General features: G+C 42.7%; 1 protein-coding gene across 4 annotated transcripts; it reads right to left on the bottom strand.

The window, feature by feature from the left end:
* Positions 1-59: 59 nt before the first annotated feature.
* Positions 60-26,548, bottom strand: LOC128436584 (phosphoinositide 3-kinase regulatory subunit 6). 4 transcript variants are annotated; one of them, XM_053418359.1, is made up of 21 exons: positions 26,466-26,548; positions 15,268-15,346; positions 14,969-15,073; positions 14,207-14,298; positions 13,910-13,978; positions 13,390-13,522; positions 13,108-13,177; positions 12,782-12,980; positions 10,970-11,117; positions 9,175-9,261; positions 7,753-7,996; positions 6,948-7,226; positions 6,317-6,416; positions 5,848-5,976; positions 5,051-5,158; positions 4,071-4,173; positions 3,478-3,542; positions 3,207-3,297; positions 3,027-3,088; positions 2,799-2,902; positions 60-2,383 (listed from the first exon to the last, which is right to left on the bottom strand). In XM_053418359.1, the coding sequence occupies exons 2-21, from the start codon at positions 15,317-15,319 to the stop codon at positions 2,227-2,229; spliced, it is 2,397 nt and encodes a 798-aa protein (XP_053274334.1). In that variant the 5' UTR covers positions 15,320-15,346; positions 26,466-26,548; the 3' UTR covers positions 60-2,226. The 4 variants fall into 4 exon arrangements, with proteins under 4 accessions (XP_053274334.1, XP_053274337.1, XP_053274336.1 ...); XM_053418362.1 differs by having other exon boundaries at positions 3,478-3,539; XM_053418361.1 differs by lacking the exon at positions 26,466-26,548 and adding an exon at positions 19,546-19,779.
* Positions 26,549-26,746: the final 198 nt, after the last annotated feature.

Raw genomic sequence — 26,746 nt, 5'->3', positions numbered from 1 at the left:
CTCTCTGAGGTCAGTGATTCAAGCAGAATTTATCCTAAAACACCAGGACATCAACGAAATCCAAACAAAATCATTTATTTACACAATTACATTTATCCTCTTCATACATTTATAAGACGTTAAAATATCAGAAATTCATATATAATATATATGAAACTAATGTGCAAAATTGTTAAGGAACTCACAACTGGTGATTTTAACCCTTCCAGGCTAGAGGAGACACAGACACACAGGCTAACATGATTCCATTTTGTGATGTCATGCACCATAACACATCACTTCCAGTCTTTAAGGCCTCTGAGATAATACCTGATCTCAGAGGATGCTTTAAACAAAGGCTCCTGAGTAAATTGTTTTGTCTGATAAAGTCACACACAAAACACAGAAGATCGTTTTCCTTCAATAACTCAAAACTTAACCAATAGTTGTGTCTGATCCACTAAAGCAGAGGTCTTCAACAGGGGGTCCGCGACCCCTAGGGGGTCCGCGGAGGTACTGCAGGGGGGTCGTGAAATGTTTGGTTGATTAGACAATTTTTTATATTTGTTATAATTTTGGATTTATTTTCTATCCAATTTTTTTCAACAAATTTAAATGTCTTTTAATACACATTAACATGCATCCAACATATTGAGAGGCTGATTTGACCCTCTGCCTGACAACCTCCATCCGTCCAAGGTTAGACAAGTTGTGTGCTACCCATCAGGGTCCGACATCTCACTGATGTGGGAGTATGTGTGGCATCCACAGATGGCTTGAGGATTCACTGTCTCTGTATTTTAAAATAAAAACATGAATCTGTGAATTACTTTAATAGCTCAGTGTTGTATGCCAGATGTATGTTTATAAATGGCAGTGGCATGGCCACCCTGTACCGTGCACATGTTTAAATTAAAAACATGAATATATGCACCCGTGTTATATTTGTATAGCTTAGTATTGAATGCGCAATAACAGGGTAGCTATGTTTATATATCGCACTAGGCCCAGTTTGATATAAAAAACAATTTTATACAATATATATATATAGGGGGTCCCTGCTCCATCTATCCACCAGTTTGGGGGTCCTTGGACTGAAAAACGTTGAAGACCCCTGCTCTAAAGTCAGAGGGTTTATCTTATGGTGACTTTGTTTTTGGAAAGTCTTCATAATCATGACATATATATATATAACAACACGTTAATCATAAGTCGTATTACTTTACTCACAGCTGTTCCTCTTTCACAAGGAGACGATAAAAAATATGAATTTAGTGCAAATAAATCAGGATTAGCAAACTTATGAAATATACCACATGGAGTGAATGAGAGATTAACATGAAGTCTATCATCCCCCCTCTTTGGCTTGATCTGTGTAATATCCACACGTCTCTGATACTGTCAAACAAAAAAGTTGCTCTTTTTTCTGAATGCCGGACATTGCACATGGTTCTAGCTTCTGCTCTCGACATTGTGTGGTTCTGGAAACTTTCTGGAACTTTTCCAAACACTCAACCCAAGAATGGTGTCGGTCAGCTGGCGGTATGTGACAAGCTGTGGGAATAACAAGCAATTTGAACGATAAAGCCAAAACAACTCTGACAGTGATGTGCCTACTGTCATCGTACCAGTCCTTCAACAATCCGGATGGATCAAAAGCTGATGGCAGACGTGTCTGTACTTCCGCATTCTTCTGTGTAAGTGTATGCAGGTAAGTGCATGTACAGTAGGCGTGTGTGTGAGTGTGTGCGTGTGTGTTTTTGCATGTGTTAAGGAGACAGTAAAAGGTAGTGTGTCTATGTAAGTTAAACAACTGTTACACTCAACCTCAATCTTTCCAGACTGTCAGCAGAGTTTAAAGGATCATGTCACGTGATTATATCAACCAATCATCACCAGCCCCGAAATCGTCACTGGATGCAAAAGCATGTCTTTGCCATAGACTGTGTAGTCCATGGTCTTTGCTGTGTGTTTCTCTCTGCAGTGTCACTTGCAATATTGCTCTGATTGCATGATTCCAATCTGCATATACTGACTTTCTGTCAGTATATGCAGTACGCACAGTGGTTTCCTCACAAAGGGTAAAAACACTGTTTGAGTGACAGTTGAGTTCAGTCGTAGCCTTCAGTTTGATCAAACAGCTGCCACTGACTCCAGTGCAGTAGGTCTTCTGTATGTCTGTGCATCAATCAGTCTTCATACAGCTTGGATTGACCACGATTCTCAAGTTTCTGCGCGACCGTCGTGTCAGTTGATGATTCCAGCAAACGTGTTGATTGGTAGATGGAGTCCTTTGCTCATGTATTTGCTCAGTCCTGCGTTTTGGTCCTCTACCAGCCTGAACTTGGATCTGATGGTTTTCTGGACGCAGTATCCGGGATCCAGACACGGGGAGATTGCGATGCTACAAGACAAGCAGGGTCAGGAAAGAGCCATCAGTTTGGGTCAAACAGAAATCTCAAGTGTGCTGAAAAGACCAACTTATCAAAAGCTGCATGCTTTTGATACTAATAAAAGTTAATAAAAGAAAGCAATTAAGAAAGAAACGCAAATCAAGCTGAGGCACAAACAAGAGCCCAGAAGTAACCATTTCAAACACAAGCTGCAGGGTTCCACTTTAGAACCCACCATGGCTGTTACCCTTGTGTCCTGGAGAGGGCTTCATTAATAGCAGCTCTCTTTGATCTGCTGCTGCTTTGATGGCAATCGTGACTATCAGTGATTATTTCTCCAACTAATGAAACACCAACGTTTGAATATGACCTTTATTCAGTGGTGTAAAAATAAAGGAAGTCAGCAGAGGGTCGACTCTCTCTCACCTCTGCACGTCTTTGTACGTCCGTTGAGAGTCTCTGTCCAGCGTGACGGTGAAAGAGCGACTCTCCAAAGAGTGAATCTTGATGTTGCTCGCCCGAATCTTTGACTGTGAATTTTGAAATAATAGTATTAAAAGGAATTATCATCATATGGACTTTTTCATTCCAACACTAATCTTTGTGAGGGGTAAGTCACTGAAGATATTCGAGTGCGGTATCGCCTGGACTTACCACACCGCTGTTTTTAGTTTTAGTTTGAGATTCATTCATCGTCATGATCAAACAGTTCAGATCTGTGAGAGAGAGGAAGAGAAGAAAGTGAGCACAGTCGTAGAATATTTAAGAAAAAATAACCTGTGTGTGTTTTGGGACATGACTGAAATACTGAGTGCGTTAAAGATGATACTGCACCTTCTGCTTCACTAGAGGGAATAGCATTGATCTGCGCGCCTGACGTCCTAACAGAGACTCCTTTGTCAACGTCTCTGCCGCTTAATGTCACCTGGACACATCCACACACACACAACCACAACATTCCAGTGTCACGGATTATGCACTAACATGATGGCGTCCCACACACAAACAACTTTATCTGGAAATGGAAACTTCCCCTTATTGCACAACTATACTGGAAACCCAAGGTTAGGAGGAAATTGTGCACATAAAAAACAAGGCAACACACCTTTCTGTAATTCATGGAGACAACAGCGCCAAAAAACTCCCCCGATCCCCTCCTCGGTTTATCTGCTGGAGAGAATTGCATTTTGTTCAGCCTCATTGTGCAGAGAGAGGAAGGTGAACATAAGGGTCACTAGTGCACATAAAAAAACAAATATATATGGAAATGTTGGAAAACTAGAATGGCACTCAGTAGAGCTCATACCTCCACCAAGGTCCAACCACCTTTAAATTGACTAGATCCAGATCTTTATTTGGATCTGCTTCCCATTGCAGACAGTCATATATATCAGTCCCCTAAACATGGCTTTTTCATCAAGATCCGTGAAATAGTTTCAGAGATGTCAGTGAAAATCAGCAAAAATGTCAAAACAAAGCCCTTATTTCTCATTTTAAAAGAAAGTAGAAAAAATTAAAATCCTGTATTCTCCCCCTGATCTGGATCTGCACCAAATTGAGGGAATGGATTCCATCCTGATCCACAAAGTTTTTTCTCGTAATCCTTTCAGTAGCTTCTGTGTTTTCCTGCAAACTAACAGACAGACTAAACATAACTTCCTTGGTGGAGGTAATAATGTACATGTGCACCCAATTCACCTCGGACTGATGCAGAGACCTGTCTGAACTCTGGAAACTCCATCTCCAGGTGGGTGAGGAACACGTCTTCAACCGGCTCCTTGGTCATGCCCGTGAACGTGATCTAAAGGAAAACGAGCAACATGTTGAAAAAAATGAGAGCGTATGCCTGCTTCTATTTTGAGCGTATTTCTTTTAAAAGCATATGAATTATTTAAAATTCAGCGTTAATGAACGACATGAAAATAAGAATATAACAAAAATTCCGCAAATTTGTTAGGAAAGTACAATACTTAGGACACTTGTAGGCATCTAACATTATAGCAAAAATGCCTAGAAATGTCCCGACCAATCAGAATGAGCCGGACACTTCTAGGCACTTATCATTGAGGCAAAATGCCTAGAAATGTCCCACACTAGTGGTTGAGGAAGTACAATACTTGGGACACTTCTAGGCACTAATCATAGTAGCAAAATGCCTAGAAATGTCCCGACCAATCAGATTGAGCCGGACACTTCCAGGCACTTAACATTATAGCAAAAATGCCTAGAAATGTCCCGACCAATCAGAATGAGCCGGACACTTCCAGGCACTTATCATTAAGGCAAAATGCCTAGAAATGTCCAACTTTTGGTGCTAGGATAGTACAATACGTGGGAAACTTCTAGGCACTTAAAATTATGGCAAAAATGCTTAGAAATGTCCCGACCAATCAGAATGAGCCGAACACTTCTAGGCACATTAAAGTAAAATGCCTAGAAATGTCCCACACTAGTGGTTACAGAAGTGCAATACTTGGGACACTTCTAGGCACTTATCCTTGAGTCAAAATGCCGAGAAATGTCCCGGCCAATCAGAATGGGCCGGACACTTTTAGACACTTATCATTGAGGCAAAATGCCTAGAAATATCCTGACAAATGTGAATACAGTTGAGAGGATACAGAAGTTACCTTCATATGTAAGAAACAAACACCCTCACATACATTATATCATATTACCTTAACAAAATAGATGTTGAAGTAGACAGGCTGCTGGCCGGTGCGGACGTAGTAGGAAATGACATCAGAGATGAAGGGCTCTTTAGGCCTCCCTGGGTTCGCCTGTTGCTATGGGCGACAGAAGTTGTGTAAAATGAACCTGACCCCTCGATGTTTTGCCAAGAAAACTCTGGCCACACATGGTTCATATGGACTGAATATAACGAGTCACTAGAAGGTCACACGGCTTCAGCTCTTCCTAGACTGTTTGTAATTTGCCTACATTAAAAAAATAGTCCCAGGTTAGTTGAGAATTTAAATTGGAATCTGATGAATTCGTGCAATATAAACCCTCAAATTATCTCAAAGTCTTTAGTTTGGGATTATTTAACCACAATTACTAGTTGAGTATTCAGAGGGAATAAAAGAAGGAGTACTCATCATTCTCGAAGGTAAAACAGCCTTTTTTGCATGAAGTTTCATGAGGTGAACTCAACCTCAGCATGATTCAAATAATTTTTTACCAGTTATATAGAACTTTTATATCCTGCTTAAGCGTACGGACTCTGTGCAGTCGAGTTGTCAGCTCCCTGAAGCTGTGGTGTCATCGACTGTAACAAGACGTCCCGACAGAACAAGATGTCACTTCCTGTGTATCAATTTACAGCGAGAACATTTACCCGACTGACTGAAATGGGGCCAAGTAGATTTGAGCAGCATGCCGTACGACCACAACACAGCCCACAAGACTGTAGTCATTATTCTCCCTGAGACACAGAGACACAGAGAGAGAACATCTGTTTTGACTTGTATCGTACCATTTTTGCCAGTTTGGGGATCATGGAGCCTAAACTCTTGATGTTACAGTTGTACCATGGGTCCACCGTGCTCAGGTAGGAACCGAGAGAGCAGGGATTCCCCAGGATGGGACCGATGGAGTGGTTTTCCTACAAAAAGGAACATGATAGTGGAACAAAGTCAACACCAAATGTGAAATGTGAAAAAAATACATCAGTGAAGGGAGAAGTTGGAAGGTTTTCTACTTTAGTTGTATTGTAATACATTTATTAAACCTACAGAAAATATCCTTATATTTTTAGAGTCTGAAGTTTCTTTCATTTTTTGCATCAAGTGTTATTTCCATCCCATTTCCATTTTTGGAAGCATTACGACACGATGGAGATTTTTTTCAGTTTAAATTCTCTTTCTCTCTCAACGTCGGTAACCCAGAAACTTTCACACAATGCTGGTGGCCGGCGGTGTGTGGACAAGAGGAAGTTGTCGTACCTTGACAGAGGAGATGTGAGTCGGAGTCTTGCAAACAGGGATGTAGTAAAACTGGAGGTTGACTTTCATTGTGAGAAAAAGCCGGCGCGCTTCCCTTTTCCTGCAAACGCAAACCAGTGACGTGTGAGAAGCGTCACGTGTGTTCACGCTTCACAGAGCAATTTGACGTCTCAGCAAAAGCGTTTTTTCAACATATGACATTTGATTTAGAAGAAGCACTGTTTAGGATCCCAGTCCAGACACACACAACAAGTTAAGTAGTGATTACATAGTTTTCCACTTACAATAGAATATATAAGGAAACACAAGTTAATTTAACATTTGATGTGAACATGCCCTGTTTAGCCTCTGATTGCTATGACAAGATAATTGGACCTGCACAAAAATGTAATGGGTTATCGGTTAAGTTATCCCCCCCCACGACAAAATGTTATTGAAAACAGTTTGGCAGTTTTTGTAATACAGTACAGTGTAATATAGGATGATCATTCATTTAAGGTATGGAATCCATATATTTTTAAAGCTCTGTCAGGTCCATCCCAAGTCCCTAAGCAACGCCTCACCCTCCAGCTGCTGCCAAAGAGGTTCAACCGTTCTGATTTTACAGCTGATGAAATGACGAGTCCCTCACCTGAAGACATAGTAGGCCTTGGCCAGTCGTCCCAGTACTCTGTCATCTCCCATGGCGACTAGTCTTGCAGTTAGGTGTCTCTGCTGCTTGGTAGAGGGGCTCTGCATGGCCGAGCTGCCCGCCCGCCTCTGCAGAGTCGCCTCTCTTCTTCCTCCCCTCCCTCCTCCACCTAGACTGGCGTGCTCCTCCAGCGTGTCCTGCATCAGCACCATACTGTCCTTCATTGATGGCTTCATCTTGAATGCCTTGCGGCGTGACAGCCGTCCTGACTCTTGCTCACTGGGAGAAGGAAGAAGGTTGGTTGTCAAGTCCGGATCATTTTTTAAAATGATGTAAAGCACAGAAACCAAATGATTAGTGTCACTAAGTTGTGCAAATGACTTGTTAAGGAAAAAAGATATTTGTGAAGATTACATACTTAAATTCAAGATGAATTCAAGATAAATTAAAGGGCGCTGTCACAGCTACCTCGTTGGTCCAGACCTTCTGACTTTTCGTTGTTTTGTCAGAACCAAAATAACAATGGTAAACGGGGCCTCGGGTCACAGTCCCGACCGAAGGATCAGAATTCAGTCTGACCTAAAGAGGTGGTCTCTTTCTGGATCAAACCGAATCATTGTCCGACAAAATATTTTGGATGGTTTGGACCAATTGCAGGAGGTTGAGAAAGCATTAAGCAATAGAGGAGGACGTTCATCTGGCAACGAAATGTTGAGAACTGCACCTGAAGTCAATGATGCTGGTAGTAAAACTGTAATGATATTCCTGGGACAATGGAATAAATAAAACAATTTATAGGTGTTACCTTTTGCATTGTTCCCATGATGCACTCAGGCTGGCAGTGTCCATAGATGATGTCGGCGAGGGGTCCGACCCGGGGGGCAGGTCTCTTTCGATGCCGCTGTCATTGGACAGGATGGAGAAACGAGTCACGTCCGATGTCATCAGGTCACTTAGCGACTCCCCCAGGTCAAAGTCCTCCTGCTCCTGGCTGAGGGAGAACTGCTCCAAGGAGGAGCTGGATCGAAACCACTTGCCCAGCTCTCGCCCTGTCGACATATTTAACATCCATCATTCACATGTAAGTCAGAGATTTACACGTTTTCACTGTTCACACAAAGCTGTTATATCTCATCTACCCATGCTGACTTCCTGTGCGGATGTAAAGCTCATCAAAAACAGACCACAGCCATGAGTAGTCTGCTGTGAGCACATGTTCTGTTATGTAGCTGCTTGGTTCACATAAGCTGCTTTTAGACATGCACTGAAATCCAGGGAACCTCCCGACATAGGAGGGTCTGTATGTGAGAATGCAGATGTGGGAGCCTCCTGTCTGCAAAATGTCTAAAGGAATCGATGTGAGAACACAGCAGGAGATACCCGGAGGATTCACCACGAACGAGTGGATGTGTTGATGACGTTTCTTACATGCGACAGGCGCAAAAATTAAAAACACATAAAGAAAACAAACATCTCAGATCAAAAGAGACGATGTTCTGAAAACAAAAACACGATCCCTGCTGCGAAATGAATGAAAGAATACGTCCCCCCCCCCCCCCCCCCCCCACCCGAATGATCTGGAGATTTCTGTGTTGTGAAAACATCTGAGTTGAGAATCTCAGGCTGCGTTATTCCTGTGTGAAAGTCAAACTCTGGAGAGGCCATTCTGCAGACACCCTCAGGGGTTCATGTCTGACATATGTGCTCTTCCTCTGGGAAAACTGTTCGTTAACAGAGAGGGAAACTGTCTGTGTCGTTGAGAAGACTTCTTCACGGCCTCCATCTGAGGAACCACAGTCCTGCCTTGTGATCCCCTAACAGTCAATGCAGCACTTTATAGAATCCAAAGGCACAAATCCCTGTCCTGTATTTACTGTAAACAGAGTGTGCTATTATGACCTCGGCAATGACATAATTCAGTTACTGGACGTGTTCTCCTTCATTCAGGGAAACAGCTGTCGGTGCTTTCACATTAACAGCTTTACCGCACATCGTATACTGTGAAAACAAACAACTTATTGTAATCGCCACAGTCCACGTCACAGCGATTCAACCGAAATCTGTCAGTTCTACTTTGAGGAAGCTCCGAAAGTTTCACACTGTATCCAACTGCTTGTCACTCAATTGGGTTAGTTTTAAAGATGTAATATCAGTTGCTGAGTCTGTTTGGCTAACTTGGCAGTAACAACTTCCTCTAGACCCCCCCACAGAGTCCAGAGCCACTCACAGATATCCAGTTTCTCCGTCCACAGGTGGAAGCTCATCTCTGGGTTAGGAAGAGGGCAGTCACACAGCGAACCTCCGGGCAATGGCTCTGCACACACACACACACACACAGAGAGAGAGGAAGAGACCCAAACTGTCACAATGACACTCAAAACAAACCCCCCCCCCCCTCACAACTTCCTCCATGTCAACACTCCTGTCCATCCCTCGGTGGTCTCCCTGCTGGGATCAGGGGGTGGGGGATCAGGTTCGTCGGATGGGATGCCGACATGATAAGAGTGAGGAAAAGAGTGGATGTCATGGAAATAGATATCCGGAAATGTATAAAAAGAAACTACAGACGAGTGTCTTGATTGTGCCATGAGGAGGAAATCAGCAGATAGAAGCAGAATCACACCTCCGACCTCAGCAGCAGCTGCGTGTGAAGCTCTTGTGAACACAGATAGAATGAGTGTTTGGACTTTGCTGACATTGGGGACTGTCAGTTCCTTTTTACCATGGAGGGATGTTCACCCATATTTAAAATCATATGCATCAGACTGTGTTCATGAAGGCAGGCTCTTATCGTGTCGGCATTAACTTACATCACCTCCTGGAAGTTTTACCATACAAACCAGACATGGACGGGTTTTCACCAAACATGATGTGAATATTACGTGGACGTTTATTAAGATTATTACCTTTTTGAGCTGCCCGCTGTGGTGAACCGTATGCTTGTTGCGTAAACAGAGCGATGGCGGTATCTACGGACTTAAGAGGCACTGTCATATGTAAGTGAACGATGATCCATCTCTTGCTGAATGTGGGCAGTGTCAGATGAGACGCACATGGAAATCGGTTGTGTGGTCTGTGGTCGGTTTGGGGTTGTGGTCCCTGGAAGAGCGGTCTCCCGGCTCTCTAACAGCAAGGCAGCCTCTGACTGGGGCCGTTTATTAAGTTCCCGTCCGACATCCTAAAGCGGCTGGTTTGACACAGCTAATTTCAGGGTCCCGTCCGTCTTGGCTCACTATAAAAACTACAGCCAATGGCGGCCAAGCGGGCTCAACCACACAAAGGATGCTATTGGTTGAGTCTGTGACGTCGATGGACAAAGGTCGACAAAGTCACTCGCAGTTTTTCTTCGCCACAGGAAGGAAAGGTTGTATTCGCCCCTCCGCCTGTACCGAATGGAAGTGAATGGGAGACATGGGAGGCCTGGGTTTTACCACTTCAATATCGGCATGTGTGGCCGTGCCCATCTGTCGAGGACGGGAGAGAGAGAGAGCGCTGTCTTCCTGTTCTATTGGACTCAGTTATGGCCAGTGTTTACTGTGTGTGCCTCTGCTCTGCCCTCCTCCTGTTTATTTAATGTAAAAATAAAGAGTCAACAGCATTAACTAGGATGTTAACCTGCACAGACAATGCAGTACACTCTCATGGGTGATGAGGGTGGATAGCAGAATTCATTAAGGGGTTATTCAGGGGGATGGTTTATTGTCTATTTGATTTAAAGGGGATGGCACATTTCACCATTCAATACAATTTCCGTACTTAAACTGCACAGGCAAACAAGAGGCCTGTAAGAATGTCTCCACACGGTGACATCCTCAGCTCGTCTGCTGTCGTTTCTCATTTTCTACTTGACCCCGGTCTGTCCCATAACCTGCAGTGACTGTGGTTCTTTTGGTCTCCCCCCCACCCCCCCTCCCTTCCCTTCCCTTCCCTTCATTGATGCCTAGCTAGTGTCTTGACAGTGTAACTCTGCCCCAAAGAAACCCCTGCGGTTCGTGTCTTTTTCCTTTCCGTAGAGCTCGTACCTGAGTCTGTGTGGGTGAGGATGTCACTGTACAGCTCCAGAAGACGGCCTCTCAGTGCTCCCTTCTCCCCTTTGCCGCCATCCTCCGCGCTCTGCTCTAGAGTCGCCAGCACTTCCTGAAAGTACGGCTCAATGTCTTGGCCCATGTCCTGTCCAGAAAACACACAAACAAACGCGGGGTGAAAACACACACACACACACAGGAAGTTAACTACATGCAGAGCAAGTATTAATAGCAAGGAGGTGAAGGGCCACTTGCTTGTGCGTACGTCTGCTCTTTGTGTGTGTGTCCTGCTGAGGTGTTACTTTAGGACGCTTGCCAAGAGACACGTTCAGCATTTAGCTCAGCAGACAACAGACCTGCGTTCAGGATGTCTCATGTAACACGTAAATGCGAGGCAAACTATTTTTAATCCGAACATGCTCCCTATGTGGGGAGGTTTGTGCACATGATTTCTCCACACAGACGTCATTCACTTCCAATCCGAATTGCAACAGTCAGCATCGGCACTCGGGAATTCACATGGGAAAAGATAGAAAGAAGATAAAAAATTGCAAGACATTATAATAAGACATTATGAGAAAATCTATTTGATCAGAAATAAGTGTAGAGGCCGAAGAGAATCAGTTTGAAGTGATACTTTGTGAAACACTAAGCAAGCGGATTTCATCTGAAGCTCTTCGGATCCTGATGACTCTGCTTTTCTTGATGATGATTAGAATTCCCCTTGATATTTAAGTATATTTAAGTTCGTAGCACAACAACTCCCCACCGACAAAAAGAGAAAGAAAATAAATCCTCTGATTAGTAGATAAAAACTATAATGAATAAAGCTCATGCCACCTTAATTAAACCGACAATCCTAATATAGACAGAGTAAACTGGACTAATCGCTGCCTCAGGATTAATCATCCCAGTCCTTATCTTTCAAGTTAACGGCAAAACTAGACTCGTAGAGTTCTACCAACTTCACGTGGAACAGGAAAACTTTCAGCCATCTGATGAGGCGAGGAGGTCGAGATCCTTGAAATTACATTGCGTATGTAAGGGGACCATTTTGCATTCATGACATGTTGGACATGTTAAAGACAAGACTGTTGACATATCACAACTTCCTCAGTGCATCGTTACATGTTTAGGTTTTGGACATTTTTTTGTCAGGAAACCTTATTTTAGCAAACAACTCACATTTGAAACGATTCAGCAGCAGCAGAACATCGTTATGAGTTTGACAAGGCTGTCCCTATGTGCAGCACTTTCTCTAGCACATCACTCACACACTAGCAGCACAGCCTTTAGGGGAAATATGAGGTTCAGCGTCTAGACGCGCAGTAATGGAGGAGCCGAATGAACCACAGACCTTCTGGTAAGTGGATGACCTTCTCGCCCTCCTTCACCACAGCTGCCCTTTATAATGGGTAGTGATGAGCAAATATCTTAGTCCCTTCGAAGGCTGCAGGTGGATGCTGGCGTAGGGGAGGGTCTGATACTGACACAGGGCAACTTAGAGAGTGAGGATGTCACATGATTAAGGCGATGCAATGCATCCACAGACCAATGAGAGTCTTGTACTTCACCCAGAGTGTATCTGATGGCAGATACTTTTAAGATATTGAGTTCTTCCTCCATTTGTATCTACATTCACCATCCACAAACCCTGAACTTCCCAGAGCAAACCTGCTGTCAAATGATCTGAACCAGACTGACAAGCACCACACACTGCCATGACCATGAAGATAAGAGGAATGAGAAGAGAAGGCAATAACTGAGCACCGTCGATAAAAAAGAGAATTCTTGTGGAGGTTTACTGACCTTCAGGGCCTGAGCCAGTTTCGGCCCGTGGCACCGTTCGGAGCCCAAAGCAGCCTGGAGGGAGTGTTGGACCACGCCGCGCATGAGATCTACAGGACTGAAATATCCACCTGAGGAGGACGCAGACGCCTCAATGTCCTCCAGCAGGACTTGTCCCAGGGAACCAGAGAAGACGTCTGGGTCGGCCAAAACAAAAACTCTGCAGGGATTTACACGACAGACTTTAGAGTTTGACAGGGAAGGCAGTCACACTACAAGCAGGAGAATCCATCTCCTGTTGCTGTACCGATACATGTACAGATATACATTATTCATCGGCGACTCACCTCTCCTGAATGGGATGGTGCTCGTTTTTTAGCCCGTGCTCGGCTGTGACCATCCTCTGGTACATCAGACCTGTGGATTAAACTGGTATTTAATAACAACATGTGTGCAAATCATCAAACAGAATTGCCATCACATTTAAGCAGCTATGTTGGCATTTTTTATTTTGCCTCTTGGTGCAGGACCCTGGAGGACAGATTTAGGTGCTGCTCACCTGCTGTAACTATATTGATAATAATGGTGACACATGTAGATTTTTTTCTGTACAGTATGATGATCAGTACCTGGAGTGGAGCGTTCAGTTTTTATTTGCCTCGTGTAGCTGAGGCCTACGGAGCAGTAAGGGTGAGGGTACGTCATGAGTCTCTTGCAAAAATCGTAAACCCGCTTGTAGAGATCATCTGTAATGTGGGCTGTCTGAAATATGAAAACACACAAACACACACACACACACACACACACATACACAGTTGATTAAATATGAAAAACAAAAAACAACGCAGAGTATTAAATGCCATAATTGAATCTGTGCACTTCCTTGTTCACATCTGTTCCTGGAAAAATAAGGAAGAGGCTGAGCATAAGAAAAACATGAGAAGAGGAAGAATTTTCTTTTTTCATCTGCTCCATTTTGCACATTCTAGAAACATTTCAGTCTGGTGTGTTTCCAGATTCACGTTACAAGGCAGCGTGGCTCTGTCAGTCACGTTAACCACAGATATTCAGTCCAATCATCTGTTACGTAATTTATTGTGTTACAAAAGTACGAACAAGTTTGGGAAGCTTCAACAACGAATACTGTACCTGGACGATGGCATACATGAGAGTGTGGAGCAGAGGGATGATGCATTTGCGAGAATCCCATCGCTCGGCCTGCAGAGAAACACACACACTGTGTGAGGGCTGGACTCGACGGAAGACAGAACGGAAACTCTACGATCATTGTAAAATGAATAACAAATAAAAGTTCATTCAGGTACATTTCAATAAAACTCACAAATTACAGATTTTTCAGTGTGAATTCAAAAAGTTAAAAGAGCAAGCAAAATAAGATCTGAAACATCTTTCAAGCCTGTAGGGGATTTATCGAAAGCAGAATACCTTTTCCAACTCCTTAATCAGCACCCACACCAGAGACAAGCTGTTGGCAGGATTGTTTTGAACCTTCTTATGAAGCGTCCACCTCAGCATGCCTGTACACACACAGTTAACCACACAACTCCATTAACACACGCCAGAGTTCCACTGCAATAAACATCAACTCGTTAAATGTGTCACATTTTCCTCCGTGACACTGCTGATCCAAAATATGTCTGATGACTAACAACTGGACAGCCCTCAGACTGCTGACACACATACATATTCCAGCAAGCAGGTTTTACATGTAATCACTAAAATACAACCACATGAGGATGCTGTTAACCAATGTTTAAACTATTTACCGTATATCTAGATCTAGATATAGATTTAGATATATAAGACCCAGACCACACAATATTATTTCTAGGATTTCTAATAATCATAAGTGGGAAGCAAAGTCTTTGTCAAAGAGGTCATTTTTAATTGATCAAGGATTTTGTGGCTTTTGTATTTCACATTTTTAGATAGTTTTTCAACATTTTACATAATTTCTCCAAAAAAACCTGGTCATTGATGAAAACCAAAATTGGGCATATTTAGCTGACTTATATTTTGTGTGTGTGCAATTTGTGCTTTTGCCGATCCGAATAAAGATCTGGATCTAGTGAATTTTTCAATTAGGTTTCATAGGGGACTGTTGGGGTGTTGGGGAGATGTATACACTCTACTGGGTACCATATAGTATCTAAAAAGTGTGGTATACAACACAAGATGATAATGTACCTTTGTTGAAACTGTCTATAGGCGGCTGATTGTCTTTCTCCCTGGGCAGCAAAGCCTGGATGCTGCGGTACAACTCCGCCTCTGAAACTGTCGGGGAGCAGCCGGCTGGAAATAGAGTCAGGAGGTTATGAGAAGTGAGAAGGCTTTGATCCAAGTTCACACAGAACCAAATCTTATTTCTGAAATGAACACAGACCAGCCCTGAAAAACTACGACGCATTTTACTTGTGTCACAGTAGAAATATATTCTATGTGATGAGATGTCAACACATGCCTGTAAGTGTGGGTGATGCATGTACCTGTTGGCTCCATGCTGCTCGTTGACCTATCCCACGGAGCCTTGTTGGCCATGCCTCACATGCATAGTGGGTCAACCAGCTGTCATCAGGCAGAAGACACACAGAGAGGAAGTGCATAAGGTCACAGGTTGAGTTGCTTTACAGCCCCTGTGTGTTGCTGACTTATGATGGTAAACAGCAAACGTGGGGGATGCAATGAGGGTTCATTCTCTCACCGCTGTGTCTCAGTGGAATGTAAAACAGAAAGAAGCTATTTACAAAAGCGCAACGACCACAAGAGCGTTCGCATGTGTTTCTGCATCGACAGGGCTACGTCTCCTTCATGTCTGGGTAGTTACAGCTGGATGATAAAAGTACAAGTTTAAATGGTCTTTACACACACATATTGTTAAGCTTAATAATGCAGCACATATAAAAACGACCAAAGTTCACCACAGTGCTGTATAATAACAAGAATTGAGGACACTCAAAAGTCCATAGGACACAAGGTAAGAGTCTTCAGTCTAGTCTTAAACGTGATCAACAGAAGGGTAACACTTGATGGTAAACAGATTTTAAGCAGCTACAGCGATTGCACGATCACCCTTACGCCTGACCCGTGATCAGAAGTGGAAAGAGTTTGGAGATTTGTATTAAGTGCATTGCACATATATATACAAATATAAGATCATTAAACCCAATCCTACACTTAACCGGAAACAAAGCCAGGGATGCAAGTGCAGGTGAGACGCTTTTTCTCTTCTCTGTACCAGTTATCAGTCTAGTGGCTGCATATATATATAGATGTATACACCTGCTAACACATCCTGGTGATTAACATGTGACGCAGGGTGAAGTGTGTGTGTTAACTGACCCTCCTCAACAGTGTTAAAAAACTGTTCCTAAGAATAAGAACTTCCTTTGACTCTCAAGCCACTTCCTTTAACCCCGGGTGAGTCACCTGTCACACCCCCACGACACAGACCAGCAGTAATATTCAGCCAAATTAGATTACTCTCAGACCCTTTATGTTGAAGTCAAACATATAGGTAATGTGAGATTATCAAAATCGAACCACATGCTTATCTCTATACCTCAACATCCGTTTCTTGTAAATACAGAGAGAGGTCGACGTATTTTCATCCTTTGCTCTTTTTTGTAAAAAAAACTCTCAAAGAACTGGAACATAAATCTCACTTATTTGAATGCTTCTGCACAACTAAAGAACCACGGAGTCAAAGAAAAAAAGCCACAGACTAATGTTGTTACTATAAAACAAGTTAGTTAACTTCTTAGCCACCACACAAAATGACTAGAATAGCACTCAGGGCAGCGTATACCTCCTTCAATTAAATAAAACTCACACACTCATAGATATCAGTTCCCATAATGTATCAAGATCCATGCATTATTAACCAGGGACCCGCACCAACATTGGCTGGGTCCTTTCTTGACCCATACCAGATCCTTCCGCCAAGTAAGGTAGCAATACAACAAATCGAGAAACAAAAAGACAGGGGTGAAAACATAACCTCCTTGGTAATACACCTACTACACCCATCCTGACCAAGTTCCTACTGGTTTCACAAGTCAAAGTGTCAAGAGGTGTCAAGTAGAGATAATAGCACATAAACTCACCCTGTTCCATGCAGACACCGAGCAAACAGTGCTGCAGCTCTCGGTGCTGGAATTAACAAGTGTGTTACAGAGGGAGGGGGGGAGGCGACGGGGAGAGAGAGAGAGAGAGAGAGACAGAGAGAGAGAGAGAGAGAGAGAGAGAGAGAGAGAGAGTGTGAGAGCCGCAGGCAAGTGAGGATAGCGGTGCATTGCTGACTGTATGAGTGTACGAGTGGAGTAGTGACGGGGATAAGCATTTTGTGTGTGTGTGCGTGTCAGCAGCGTTGAAGGGGGAGGTGCTGAGAAAAGAGAGGGAGTTTTTGTGTGCAGGTGTTGGAGTGTGTTACATAATCTGTGTGAGTTGAGTTTTAATGGGTTGGAGGCTGTATGTGTTTGATTTTGTTTTTTTCGGACTCACTTCTCTTTCCTCAACCTTTCCTCATGTTATTTTTCTCTATTACGGGTCAGTTTCTCTCATTCCCCCTCTAAGGTTTTCTCTCACTCACAGGCACACAGACACACACACAGGTACACAGGCACACAGACACACACACACACACACACACACACACACACCCCCTCACACAAACACACACACACACAGCATTGGGGGTCATTCCACAGGTCGTGCGTGTACAATGAAAGGATCTAGTGTGATGGATTTAGTCCTGATCCCTCTAAGAAAAGCAGCACTTTCAAACCCAGCGAGTTGACAGCGCTGCCTCAGCAGCTGGACGTGGCCTTTTTATCAACACACGTTTCCGGTTGTCTCTGGCGCCGTCACTACGTCTAAGACCGCTACTTTTTTTTTCTGCCATTGTGTTTCTCTTCCAAACAAACAGAAAGAGACACAAAAGTAAACTGGTCTGTGTAGATATATATAAAAAAAAAAAACTGGCACACGCATGCAAAACACATTCATGTAGAAGGGAAGCACTGACTCACAGATGAGATGCATAGAGCTGCACTGGGTTTACTCTCCTTCCATAAACTATGTAGTGCTGAAGCTAACAAATACAAACCACTTCCCTTCTGTCTGAGTGAGTGGGTAGATGAAACTATATTTAGACAGAGAGAGAGAGAGAGAGAGAGAGAGAGAGAGAATTGCTGAAACAGTGAGTGAAGAACGGAGAGAAAAAGGTTTTTAAAAAAACATCGAAATGAATACACGTGATTCACAACCCCTCAAAATAAACTTGGAAAAAAACATAGCCTGCACAAAAATGATCCAACAAAAGAAACAAAAAACTCAGTAGAGCACTTCCCTCCACTAAGGCCCAACAGTTCACTTATGAAAACACATTGTTTCTACTAGATCCAGTTTAGTAGATTATTAGAAATCCAAGGGAAATGTTGAAAAGGTAAAAGTTGATCATCTAGAAGGTGAAAAAAAACCTCAAAGATCTGCACCACATTTGAATGGGTTCTCTCATGACCAGTTCCACATCCTTCCTCTATTTTTGGTGATAATACATCCTGTAGTTTTTGCATGATCTTGCTTACAAACCAGAGAATATGGGGAGGTAAAAACATAGCCTCCTTGGTCATAAACCCATCATCAGAGCTTTTCTTCTTGTATGTCAAACGTAAATGAAATGAAATGTTAAAATATGATGTCTCATTATGGTAGAACCATGGTTCTAATTGGAACATTAGATGTTATATATTTGTAATATTTCCAGATTGGGTATAGAATAGATTCACTATCTTAAGTTGGCCCTAGCAAAGACTTCACCATTTTCTCAATTGCTTTTCCTTGTTTGTGATATTTTATGCAACCAACTGCAAAGACAATCTGCTTTCTGTTAACACCGGCATGCACATGAGTATAAACAGTATATAGATCTTATATATGTAAATTTATCTTGATCTAGGTGCCATCTTGTTTGTACATCCGGCTTAAAACAAAGACCTGTTTGAATGGACGTATCCATCGACTGTCACATGGACGTTCATTTGGATATGAAAAGTCTGACAGAGACCAGGTAAACGTTATTTGCAAAGCGTTCCGAACAACTAAATTAAAACACCACTACCCTCTGTTATCACTGTCCTCAAATAACATGTCACTGGATGAGAGCCAACAAAGTACAATCAAGAGCTCAAAACAAACCTCAGACTCAGGCTACATCAGCACTCCTTTTCCTTTTCCTTTGAAAACACATCAACTCTGCTATGGATACACCTGCTGACCACACTACTCTAAAACAGAGAGGTTTGTGCCATATTTTTTATGAAAACCAAAAATGTTTTTTAGTTTGCCCACAGCATTTGGCAAAGAGTCCCGAAGATGACGGCTGCTGTTGCAACTTTCCTCTGCAAAGACAAAGCCCTGATTTACAAAGTCGACACAATAAAAACATGTTTCCCTGTCTGGGCATGAAATGACAGGTTTTAGGATATGAGACTTTGGTCAATAATAAATGTACTAACATGGTGTTGCAAACACTGGACTATATTGACAAAATGCTGCTCTGCATGTGACCCATTATAATCTAATTCGTGACCTCGCTTATGTGCAAGACATTCCTTGATCTGTGCCCAATGTTTCTTCAACTGAAAAACCACCAGCAGAACCAGTCACATGAGTCCGAAAAGTGCTATTAAGTAGGTGCCAGAGCCACATGCCAGTAAAAGAAGAAAAGAAAAAACCTCTATGACGGTAAAAAGATTTCCAATTACTGTGATTCAGTTCCTGGTTTGAGCTATGTGCACCTTCCACATGCTGATCGCCGTGGTCAGCCCACGACACACAATGCAGCCACACAAAAAACAAAAACAACAGGAGTGCTTGTTTCCGCTCAGGCACACTGCAGACATCTCCGAAAACAGGAAGAGATGTGTGGAAGTGTGTTCATAGAGACGCAGAGAGGTGGTGCCTTGGTGCTGAGGCGGAGGTGGGCTTTTATGTATATTTGCTTTGCAAGTGGAAATCCCCAACCTATGATAGCACATGATCGCTTGACACGAACGGGTGTCAAAAGTCACATGATCTCACATATGAACCTGGACAATGTGGATGAGAAAAGAAAAAACCTGCAGAGTTGGTTGTCTGTGGCGAGCAGGTAATACCTGAAAAACGAGATAATGACACTTTAGTTATCTGATGAGGTAATTTTTAATCATGCATGGTTGTGGTCTGTGGGTGCATTGTGTTTACAAGACTGATAATTGAAAACCATGTGGAGAGAGAGTGAAAAATTAACAGCTGCTACCGCCGCCTCTCCCCGGAGCGCTGCAGGAAGAGCCAGGATTCACATTTGAGCTATCAAACTGTCCGACAGCACGTCAACATTAACAAGGGCCGGGTCGTTACATCCTGAAACAACACAACAATGGTAAGACAACTAAATGCTGTGAGGAACACACACGTAGACGCTGTAAAGAAACCCCCGAAACAGAAAGACAACGTCTAATTTAGCGAGAGACATTAATCAAAGTGAGTTCCTGAATCAACAAGTTGGACAATATGAGGAAGTCCTCTTGGACCGGTGAATGAAGTGTGTGTGTGATCTTGTATAGCTATCTTTGAGAGGACCAGTTTGAGGGGTTAAGACTTGGTCTTAGGGTTAGAATTAGAATTAGGTTTAGGTTAGGTTAATGGTTAGGCATTTAATTTGGAAGGTTAGGGTTAGGGTAAGGGACTAGTCCTCACTAAGATAGAAGCACAAGTGTGTGTGTAAGTTCCAGGCATTACTCCTGTTGTGAGGACCTAAATCTTTTTCCACTGTCACTTTAGGTCATTAGGACTTGACAGAAAAAAAGTCCCGATAACGTATCAATCAATTTTAAGGTGAAGACATTTTTTAAGGTAAGTCAAGGTTAAACTTATGTTAAGTTTAGGTTTAGGGGAAGTTGAGGGATAGGGTTCAGCAAGTAGTGATAATAATTAAGGTTAGTGTAAGTCTGCAGGAAATCAATTTAAGTCAATGTAATGTCCCCTGAAGCCATGGAGACCTGACAGTGCGTGTGTGTGTGTAAGTCTACATACATGTCCACATCGGCAACACACAGGTGAATAGGTAACACAAAACAAAACATTAAGATTGTTTTCCACTGGGGAAGCTAGTGTAAATACAATACAGCTCTGAATAGACAAGGTGAAGATTTACGCCTGCAGGGTTAATGTGCAGGTCAGAGGAAAACAGATAGGAAGAGCTCTAAAGGGGGTTTACACACCGTCCTTCACAGGAAGGTGTGTGAGCGTGGTACGGTCACTCCTGTGGTCTATGGTGGTGACAACTGGGTCAACTGGTCTGTTGGGGACCGGATATTTGGGTTACATTTGGCAACATGTGTCTCTCAGGGATTTTTCTACAAATAATTAGTCAAACCACACATTTTTGTGGAAATGGCTCAAACTTCCATTTGTTGTATTTTCATCATATTTATTGGTAATCTTTGCATATCAGCAGCCGCAGTCACGTTCTTTAAATAAAAACAGCAGTTTATAAAATACTAGTAAGCAACACTAGCGCTACATTTATAAACTGGAAGCGTCTGCTCCATAAAGTTTATATAAAGATGGACAGCTCCCCAAAAGTGAAGCCAAAATCGTCCCTGGTGGCTGGCTTCAGTATAAGGTCACAAAACTGACTACTAGCTGCTGGGACATGGATCAATCTAAAAAAGTCAAAGTACGTCACATAACATTTTCTCAAATGCTGTGTATGTCATGTTAGGTAGATGTTATCACATAGATATCTGTTCAAGTGTTCTTTTTCTGGTGAGCTTGGTTCTAGTTATATATTTGGAGCTATGAAGATGGGGTTAGAGTCATGACTGGCCTGCTGAGATTGACTTGCAATTGGTCGAGCGTGTGTATCGGGGTTAGGGTTAGGGAGATTTCCGTTGGTGTTTCGGGAAAAAAGCGATTAGATTCATTTTTTATGCATGAAATACTTTTAAATCCATTCTTTTCCGAGGATAAAAAAAAAACTGAACAAAGACAGCACTGTAACCATAGGCACAGCTGTGGCCTGAGGCAGAAGGCCTGTGGATAAGAGCTGTGGGGAGTATGAATGATTTAGGTTCTCCAACAAATTAATGCATAACGAGCTATTTCTGTCATATTGAAGGTACATTAACAGCTGTTTAATGGTCCACTGCACACACCTTGTTTACTAAACTGTAATCTCCAGAATCCTTTCTTATATTAGTCATGAAATCATCAAGTTACAGCTGACTCCTGGTTTTATCCTTAAAATATCCTTATCCTTAAAATAGATGGGATCAGCTTCTGCTTTTGAGGCGCCCCTGTTATTTGTGTACCAGTTCAGATAAAGTGCAATGCGTCTCAGGCTTTCCTAATATTGAATCCACCTACTTGCAGTCAAACACAAACTATAACTGACCCTCTGTGTCTGGGAACTCACACTGAAGCACATGATGTAGCATATGTATGAGACATTTTCCAACCAAATATTTTGGATATTCTGCAAATGAGGTGCAGACGATTTTACGCACAGCACATGCACACACACACAAAAAGCGTTTCCATTTGTTTTCATATTCCTCACAGGACAAACAAACGGGCGGCGTCTCACATTGAAGAGCGTCTGCGGCTGTCTGCACTTTGGGAGCTGTGGTGTGTGGACATCTAAAGGGTGTTTGGCAAAACTTTTGGAAAGGGTTGTCATTTAAAATGTTGGATCATGCAGGAAATAGTTGCGTGGGCTGACACAGAGCAGAGTTTCAGCCTGAATGTACCTCTGAACATTTTGAATGACAAATATATCTTTATATATATATATATATATATATATCAAAATGTCAAAATGACTCACCAAAATTGGATGCTTGAGCTGTACAACAGTCAACGTTCTGTACTTAAATTGCGCTTTTCTAGTGTTGATGACCACTCAAAGTGCTTTGCAGCATAGTTTTGCCATTCATCTTTTCACACACAAACACACAAACATTCATACATTGAATATACGAGCAGTAATTTCTCAATTATTCATACACTGCATTCACGGCTATCAAGGGCAATTGGGGGTTCAGTATCTTGCCCAAGGATGGTTTCTCATGTGAGATGGAGGAGTCAGGGATCAAACTACTGACCTTCTGGTTAGTGAAGGACCCGCTCTACCTCCTGAGCCACAGTAAATACTAAAGATATAACACATTTAACACATAAGACTGAGAAGCATTTCTCTGATATTTGGCTTAAATGATTAATCGATGAATGGAATGGTTGCAGATCAGTTCTGTGGCGTGTATTTAATAACATCCAGCTTTCCATGAAATTGTGTGGAAAGATGGGGCATGATCCAAGGAGGAATCCATACAAGTTGGGACTGGAGACAGTAGTTGATTCCACTTCTCTTCACTGATAAGCCAATAACAAAGGTACGGTAAGAAATATCCAAGTGCCCCTTTAGTTACAATAGCCATTTTCAGACATGAAGAAATGTCTTCAACACGCCCCCTCGCTAGCTGAGAATTTTTCGGAAATGTTCCTGCTGTGTTCTCACAGGGGCTCGTTCAGTCCGGACAAGAAATGTTCCAGAAAACGTCCAGAGCAACATACTAGGAAACTCGCATTATCACATACAGCCCCCTCCTGACTTCAGTGCTTGTCTGAAAGCAGCCAATGCGTTGTTTTATATATCCCTGAGTGATACAGAGAGCATTGTCTGGTGTGTGCCAGACACTAAACACTGGTAAAGGCTTCATGTCAAGTGAATGAATCAGGTCATCTGACCGAGCTGAAATGAGTCTTGCGTGAACTCAGCCTCTACAGACATCGTGGCGTCTGTTTGATGTGACTGCAAACTGATGTCAAACTACCCTACATTATCTCTTCCAGCCCAAAGGGAAGACGAGGACTACAGACAGGTTCATTGATGTGTCTTCCCTGCAGCAGGGGGGGGGGGCCTCACTGATAGTTCCTTATGTTGGGAGCACAACCGAGAGCACGTCACAGGTCAGCCCCGTGTGCTTTCAAGTTGTAAACCTCGATAAAAGATGCTGTTCAAGCTGGTAAGCCAGCCCAGCTTCTGAATATTAACTAGGAACTAACGCACCACACAGAATGACTCTGCTGACCTTTAGCCAAAGGGCTTCTCCACGTGCATTCCAGCCGGAGCCCGAACACTTCCTGGTCACACACAAGTGTCGGTGTCACTGCCCCGTGGGCTGATTAATAATAGACCAGAGATTATTTTTGTGTTAGATGCCTCAGAGGAAAAAAGACTGGCTCGTAAATGTTGTTTTCAAGGGGCTGACATCTTATAGAGAGTTCAAAGTGATGACACATGAAGTTGACCCTCGGGGGGGGGGGGGGGGGGGGGGGGGGGGGGAGGAATGTCCAGTCCATCCATCAGCTCATTGACCTAATGGCCCACTTGGATGTGTTCACACTGTTTGCTGCTGCTGCAGGACTGCTACTGCCAGTTTGACTATGTTTACATGGACACAATATTGATATTTACCTGTATATGCCAATCATCTTAATAAGCCACTGCCATGTAAACTGGTTACCTTAATATGAATAAGGTCACACTTAGAATAAGCAATAATGGGACTGAGTATTGAGACCTGGGTCACATTATGTATACATATTGTTCTCAAGACAACATCCTATAATTGGAGGTTTTACAGTATTTTGCAACACTGACATGTGGCAGTTACCAGCTGCTTGACCACACAGGCCTTGGGTGTAAAAGATATGGAAAAATAAAAGAAAAAAGAGTGGTAGCTTTTGAAAGATTAGAAATAAAACACCCCAAAGTATAGTGCACAATACCAACTTAGAAGTATTTCAGGTTGTGATTTAAAAAAAAGTCTAATGCTGAATAAGATGAATAGTTATAACAGTATTCACTGATGAGTTGTTTCTCTCCACTGTCCCCTAGTGTTGCTCATTATGGGAACCGTTGTTTTTTTCCATACTATTTCGAGGTCTTAACCTTACCATGTAAAGTGCCTCGAGATAACGTGTGTTGAGATTTGATGCTATACCATTACAATATAATTGAAATTGAATTGTAAAATGCAGTCACTCAAAGAGTTCATATTTACAATTGAAGATAACATTTGTTGATCAGTCACAAATGATTGCACTTTGTAAACTGGATAATTGGACAAATTTATAACTCATCTTGTGTCAGTTATATTATCTAGTCCTCAAATATTGTTTCAGTCCGTCCCCGTACTCTGTGGTCATTCAACCCTTTGGTACGGCAATCACAGTGTCTTATAAAGTTAATAGGTTAAATTGAATGGGTTCTTTCTTGGCTCATGTCTCATCCTTCTGCTAAATTTTCTAGAAATGTGTTTAATAGTTGTGGCAAAATCCTGCTGGCAAACAAACTCATCCGAATGGCACTCAGTGGAGCACATACTGCCACCAGGGCCCAACAGGCTCCTTAAGCTCAATACCAGCTGTATCAAATTTCAGACACTCATTGATACCACTTCCTTAAATAGGGTTGTGTTTTAATCAAGATCCAGGAATAATTATCTCTATAAATGTTGTTTATGTTAAGAAATAAACTGGATCCACCAAGGAAGTGGATCTGTACTAAAACTCAACGTGTTCCTCCCTTACCCTTACCACATCCTTTCACCAATTGTAATCTGATCCTTTTGCTAATTTTTTTTTAATTGTGCTAACAAACACGCAAAACATAATTTGCTGAGGTAACAAACAAATGGACAGAGATTGCCACATGTCCCCCTTAACCCCCGTGCCGTGTGTGACTCATTTTCCTCACCATGTGTTGAATCACGATTGAGCCATTTCAACTACCTCATATGTTTCTCATTTGTTTTCCTCCAGGAGCACGTTCAAGGCTCAAATTCTATTTAAACCACTACGTCACTCTTTCTCATGTCTGGCTGCAGAGCCTCACCCAGGATTTGACATAACTGGGCTAATTTTGATCAAGAGTGGAGTTTTTAACTGGGAGCTGTGGGCAGCCGTGATGGCTGTTGCCACTTTCTAACTTGGTCAGACTTTGAGATTTACATGACCTGGACGGTATTGTCATGCTTCATGCCATTAGTGATCACTTTCACAGGGGCCAGCATAGACGTGTACAGTATCATTCACTGGAGCCACCCTGCACACCCTCTTAACCCAGGAAGCTGGGATGTAAAACAAGGAAGCAGGAGGAAAGGCAGCTGTGCTTTGAGACTCCCAGCAGACACAACAGAGAGCCAAGGCTTCAATCAGACCAGCCACTGTTATCAAACCCATGCTATTATCTCAGGAGGGGGGGAAACACAGGCCTCTGTCCCTCCTGTCTTCTCGTGTCATAGGGCATGAAGGGTGGTTTTTTTATAGAGCCTGACTCATGTGAAAACAAAACAGAGAGGAGGAGGAGGGAGGTTAAGATCATCTACTGTATGTTAGTCAGATCATAACAACAGCTCAGCAGTGCGAGACTTTAAAAAATAATCAGGACATATTTGTAATTCACTTATAAACTGGATTTAGTTTTAAATCTACACCGTGAGCAGGTGGACACACACTTCACCATCTGCACTGTCAGCCCGCCGCCATCACAAAGTAAACTTCACCGTCTCCGCACACAACTCAGCACCAGTTCAAGGTTCTAAAAGGATGAATGAGTTGAGTGTTGGTTGGAACTTACCTGAATCATCATGTTCACACAGCTGCCTCCGGCGGATCCACTTGTTTCTTTACTCTGCTCCGCTCCGCTGGCGGACGGCTACACGCCCACTACGGCTGCCAGCCAATGAGGTGTCACACAGCGCTGGGAACCAATCAGCGCGCTTAACCATACATTCTCTGTAGAGAGATAGAGAGAGATAGAGAAATAGAGAGGTAGAGAGGTAGAGAGATAGAGGGATAGAGAGGTAGAGAGCTAGAGAGAGATAGATAGACGGATAGAGATAGATAGATAGATAGATA

The sequence above is a fragment of the Pleuronectes platessa genome, chromosome 3 (assembly GCF_947347685.1).
Source record: "Pleuronectes platessa chromosome 3, fPlePla1.1, whole genome shotgun sequence".
NCBI classification, from domain to species: Eukaryota; Metazoa; Chordata; class Actinopteri; order Pleuronectiformes; family Pleuronectidae; genus Pleuronectes; species Pleuronectes platessa.
This window is presented reverse-complemented; position numbering and strand designations above follow the sequence as displayed.

Excerpts from the sequence above, each read along its gene's own strand:
- LOC128436584 (XM_053418359.1), bottom strand. The coding sequence starts at position 15,319 with ATGGCCAACAAGGCTCCGTGGGATAGGTCAACGAGCAGCATGGAGCCA. Across the intron at positions 14,299-14,968 it reads TATAGACAGTTTCAACAAAG|GCATGCTGAGGTGGACGCTT; the intron begins GTACATTATCAT and ends GTGTGTGTACAG. Across the intron at positions 2,903-3,026 it reads AAACTAAAAACAGCGGTGTG|TCAAAGATTCGGGCGAGCAA; the intron begins GTAAGTCCAGGC and ends CAAAATTCACAG.